The following is a 4,922-nucleotide window of genomic DNA, read 5'->3' as shown; positions in this document are numbered from 1 at the left end:
GGCTGGTGAGCACGACGGCCATTTTCTGGAAATCAATGTCCGGAAAATCCGGTCATGACAGTTGGTTGGCGGGAGTCAAAGGAAGGCGGAGACCAGGTGGCGGCTCACACTGAAATCTTGGTGGGTGGGGGGCGCGTTATTGTCTCCCTCCAATTAAGGTTTTGGGGATGACGTGCCTATATAGGCAATGTCCTTTTGGGGTTAGGTTTAGAGAGATTTAGGTGGGTTGTGAGGATGAGAGATGGAAGTGTGGGGCCCATTTAACAAGTTTTATTTGTGAAATTTTATTCAATTGATCATCCGCTTATAGAGTTTTCATATTCGATCGTTGGACACCAAATTCTAAATCGAATGGAATTTTAAGCGTAGCCTTTCTATAATATTACAGGGCCATGTAAATTATTTCAACACATTCGGAGGTCGTTTGACATTTAATTAGAAAATGTCTGCATTTATCGGATAAATGGTGGTGCATTGGGGACGGTAGCTAGGGTTGTGCTAAAATTGGATAACAATTTGCATAGCCCTCAAATGTCACAAAAATAATGTGTCCAAAATTTGGGGGTGAGTCTCTCACAAGAACATCGAAAGGAGTTATTCACCATTTAACAAAATGACGAAATGAAACTTTCAAATTAATTATTTGATTAATGCAACATGACTTATGAGATACGCACGGTCAGAAGCAATATAATAGGCAAATAATAGCTAGGGTATTATTCCTGGGGTGCTACACACACATTCTCTCCCTATTGGCCTTAATTTGTTTTTCCTATTGAGTCAACCCCTTTTTTCTACAAAGGACTAAGATATATCATAATAGTTTAACAGAAGTACAAAGCACCTCAAAACATAATAAAAAAATTACATCAAGGTCCCTATACCACGGAACTAGTTGTCGTCATCAGAACGAGCCGCCAATGCCCCTATGTCGTTTCTTCCATAGAGGAGACGTCTAACCTTGCGGATGACAAGCGGGAAGTTTTCATGCACGTGCTCTTGAGAACAAACACCCCGCAGCCACAGTCTTCGTTGTTGAATCCTTAGATCGATCTCAAGAATCTCACATCAAAGTTTGTCATTGTGTACGATGAGAAACCCACATCACCACTCCAAGGAAGGCAGGAATTTGCGCAGTAGCTCATTTTAATCCGTCCCAACAAACAAACCAAATGATCGGAGCTCAAAAGACAAACTCGAAAAAGAAGCAGAGCATCACCCTGCACATATCTACTAGTCTACTAGTCGGAGTGGAGGCACCAAGATTCCCTCGGCCAGTGGCCACCACAGCAGCAGACAGAAGAAGGCTTTGTCCAATTGCCTGGCTAGTGGGGAAAGAAAGGCGTGGTCCCTATAGTGAACCTGACGTGTTCTTGATTCCTCACAGCTTATTCTAATGCGAGCAGCGGTGCAGCTCTAGCTAGTCAGATTCCAGCAATAATTTGGCTATGGCTCGCTTGTGGTTGCTGATTCTGCATCAAGCCATCAGGAGCACATAAAGTACCCATTTTCCACAGCCACTCGCCGTTCTGCTGAATTGTTCAGGCCACCATGAGGCGAAATAGTATCTTGCTTGTGTGCTTTAGTCTACGCCCCTACGATGGCCTCAAGGAAATATTGCCCGTCCATGGTTGTTGATTTCGTACACCATTGTTCCCTGGAAAAGGAAAGAACCAGCCCCGCGATTCCAGGTATTTCTTTCTTTATCCTCGCCTTCGTCTCTGAATTCAGGAGATTTCTAAGCAAGTATCTTCCGTTTCATGAGGTGGGTATCCTTGTTTCTGAAATTGATTCGAAACCTCCGATGACTTTTCAGGATACCAGCTTCGCTTTCGATCCAAGATATAAAAGAAAATTCAGCGAAAGCAGGAGCTGTGAAGCTACCCTGGCGGAAGAATCGGCTGAAAGGTCGGTCTATTCCATTTCCCCCAAAGTGATTACGTCTGCTTTATGCTCTTCTCCTTTGTTAATTTGGATCGAGGTCCTGCTCCCATGATTGGAGACCGCCATACATACATGGATCACACTGGTAACGTTTGCTCACAAATGATTCTTTCAGCGGCAGGGTGAAGGAAGGATCCACTCCACTGCCGGGGAAAGATGCGGCCTTACTTTGATCCCGAGTATGAGAACTTCAATCAGCGGATCAACCCTCCTCGGTCGGTCTCTAATTAAGCTTTTCATCATCCGGTTTGTATGTCATCACTTGCTAGAAATCCTGCTAATTTCTGCTCTTGACACGGTGTTAACTTTGCAGGGTCTGCATCGACAACAACACATGCCGCGACTGCACCCTGGTGAAGGTAAGGATCATCTGAATTCATCCTGTTCCGAGGCAAGAGACAGACAGACAAAATTTCACTCTGAGTGATCATTTCAAAATCCAAATTTGTGCACGCAACTCTATCTGCCTTATGATCAGTTAATTTCTCTGTTTCAGGTGGACAGCATGAACAAGAATGGCATTCTGCTGGAGGTGGTGCAGGTCCTGAGCGATCTTGACCTCACCATCCTGAAAGCGTACATCACCTCGGATGGCGGATGGTTCATGGATGGTAAGATGCCCTGTGCTATGCAATAGTAGTATTCAATTCCATATAGCATCATTACTCCAACTTAAATTGTCACACGGCCTTGCAATTGAGCTGTATATTGCGACAAAACGATGCAGTGTTCCATGTGCTGGATAAGCAAGGGCACAAGGTGACCGATGAGAAGACCATTCAGTACATAGAGAAGGTTTGCAAATTCCAATCACCATCCGTTTTAACTCTTAATAATTTGAGACATTCGATTGATTTCGGAATCTGTTAATTAGTTTTCCATGAAGAAGCTGAGATTATTACTCTGAAACTGAGTGGGAGCTGAATAGCTGAATTATTGTTGTTTGTTGACAGGCCTTAGGTCCGGGCAGCAACATACCGGGAGCGGCGAAGGGCAGCAATTCGCCAGGGAGATCAGTCGGGATGCACTCGATCGGCGACCACACCGCCATCGAGCTCAAGGGGCCCGACAGAACCGGCCTTCTCTCCGAGATCTTTGCCGTCCTGGCGGAGCTCCAGTGCAACGTGATGGCGGCCGAGGTGTGGACGCACAGGACGAGGGTGGCCTGCGTGGTGTACGTCAACGACGTGTCCTCGGGGCAGGCGATCGAGGACGCGTGCCGCCTGGCCGGGATCGAGGAGCGGCTGCGGCACGTGCTCCGCGGGCACGGCGGCGGAGACGACGACGGCGGCGACGGCCGGGGAGCGCACACCAACTTCTCCGCCGGCTCCACCCACGTGGACCGCCGGCTGCACCAGCTGATGCACGCCGACATGGACTTGGGCGGCGACGGTGCGCCGCAGGGCCGTCCCGCGGCCGACGACGGCACGGCGGTGACCGTGGAGCACTGCGAGGAGAAGGACTACTCGGTGGTGAACGTGCGGTGCAGGGATCGGCCCAAGCTGCTGTTCGACATCGTCTGCACGCTGACGGACATGCAGTACGTCGTCTTCCACGCCGCCGTCGCCTCCGAGGGCATCTACGGCGTCCAGGAGCTGTACATTCGCCGCAAGGACGGGCGCACGCTGCTGAAGGACGAGGCGGAGAAGGTGACCAAGTGCCTCGAAGCGGCGATCTCCAGAAGAGTCTCCGAGGTGGGTGGCACAGCAACAGAACTCGCTTCAGTTCTCTGGTCGACGGCGTGCTGTTTCTGACTGATGCCGGCGCGGGTTACATTGCAGGGATTCACGCTTGAGCTCTGCGGCAGGGACAGGGTGGGGCTGCTGTCGGACGTGACGAGGGTGCTCCGGGAGCACGGCCTGACGGTGACGAGGGCCGACGTGACGACGGTGGGGGAGCAGGCCGTGAACGTCTTCTACGTGCGTGACGCGTCGGGGCAGCCGGTGGACATGAAGACCATCGAGGGCCTCCGGGGACAGGTCGGCCAGACCGTCATGCTCAACGTCAAGAAGGTGCCCGGTGACAAGGCGCCGGAGCGGGCTGCTGGCAGCATGGCCAAGACCAGCTTCTTCTCCTTCGGCGGCCTCTTCGCCAAACTCGGAGCATAATTTCCGTCGCTGATCCTTACCGTCGTGAAAATTGTTGTAAAATGGCCACAGCTAGAGTAGTCCGTATGGCAGCTCTTGGTGTACTTTTCTCTAACAAGTTTCCCCATTTCCTCGATTTTTTCGAGCATCCGATAATCTTTCGAAGAGAGAGATAAAGGATCCTTTCCCAAGAGGGAGGAGGTGCGATGATGATGCCTATATTTTTCTCAACCCCGCGTATTTTTCTTCTATTTTTTGGCACTTTCTACCTTTTCTTATTTCCTCATGATTTTCTATGGAATATAAGGGCATCTGAGCATTTTTTTTATATTTAGGGGACATTTAGTAAGTTTTCACGGTCACTGTGGACCTTCTCACGGTTATTTTGACAACCTGCCATTTTTTTTGAGTAAGTATTATCGCTCAAATGTATTGTGTGATGTAGTTGACATGGATGTTGGCCATATTTTTCTTGGAAGACATTGGCAATTTGATGGGGATGCAACACAAGGCCAAGAAAAATATCTACTCTTCCATTTGGAACAAGAGAAGTGCAAGAGAAAAATCATTATTCAACCAAACAAAACCGATCGTCCCTCTAGGGGGCAGGGAAAAGTATGTTAACTATTTCCCACATCTCTTTTGAGTTTATGGAAGACTTGAGGAGGTAAATTTGTGTATTGGCTTATCGTGGAAGGAGAAGCAGACCCACATGTCGAAATTCTAGTAAATGCACATGTCTTATTAGAAGAATTTTAGAACATACTTCGAGAGCCGCAAGATGCCACCGATGAAAGAAATTCAACGTAGAATTGACTTAACTTCATGAGCAAGCGCTTTCTAATCTTCCTCACTACTGAATGAGTACAAAAGAGCATGATGTATTGAAAG

General features: G+C 48.5%; 1 protein-coding gene across 2 annotated transcripts; it reads left to right on the top strand.

The window, feature by feature from the left end:
- The first annotated feature begins 1,273 nt into the window (after positions 1-1,273).
- On the top strand, positions 1,274-4,262 carry ACR3 (ACT domain repeat 3). Of its 2 annotated transcripts, none has more exons than XM_048678951.2 (8): positions 1,274-1,691; positions 1,817-1,908; positions 2,066-2,159; positions 2,258-2,303; positions 2,441-2,555; positions 2,672-2,739; positions 2,898-3,638; positions 3,726-4,262. In XM_048678951.2, exons 3-8 carry the CDS (start codon positions 2,101-2,103, stop codon positions 4,050-4,052), a joined length of 1,356 nt encoding a protein of 451 aa, XP_048534908.1. In that variant the 5' UTR covers positions 1,274-1,691; positions 1,817-1,908; positions 2,066-2,100; the 3' UTR covers positions 4,053-4,262. The 2 variants fall into 2 exon arrangements, with proteins under 2 accessions (XP_048534908.1, XP_048534907.1); XM_048678950.2 differs by having other exon boundaries at positions 2,060-2,159.
- Positions 4,263-4,922: the final 660 nt, after the last annotated feature.

This window comes from Triticum urartu, chromosome 6A, assembly GCF_056163025.1.
Source record: "Triticum urartu cultivar PI428250 chromosome 6A, HENAU_Tu73, whole genome shotgun sequence".
Lineage (NCBI taxonomy): Eukaryota > Viridiplantae > Streptophyta > Magnoliopsida > Poales > Poaceae > Triticum > Triticum urartu.
The sequence above is the reverse complement of the archived record's forward strand: the minus strand, read 5'-3'. Positions and strand labels throughout refer to the sequence as shown.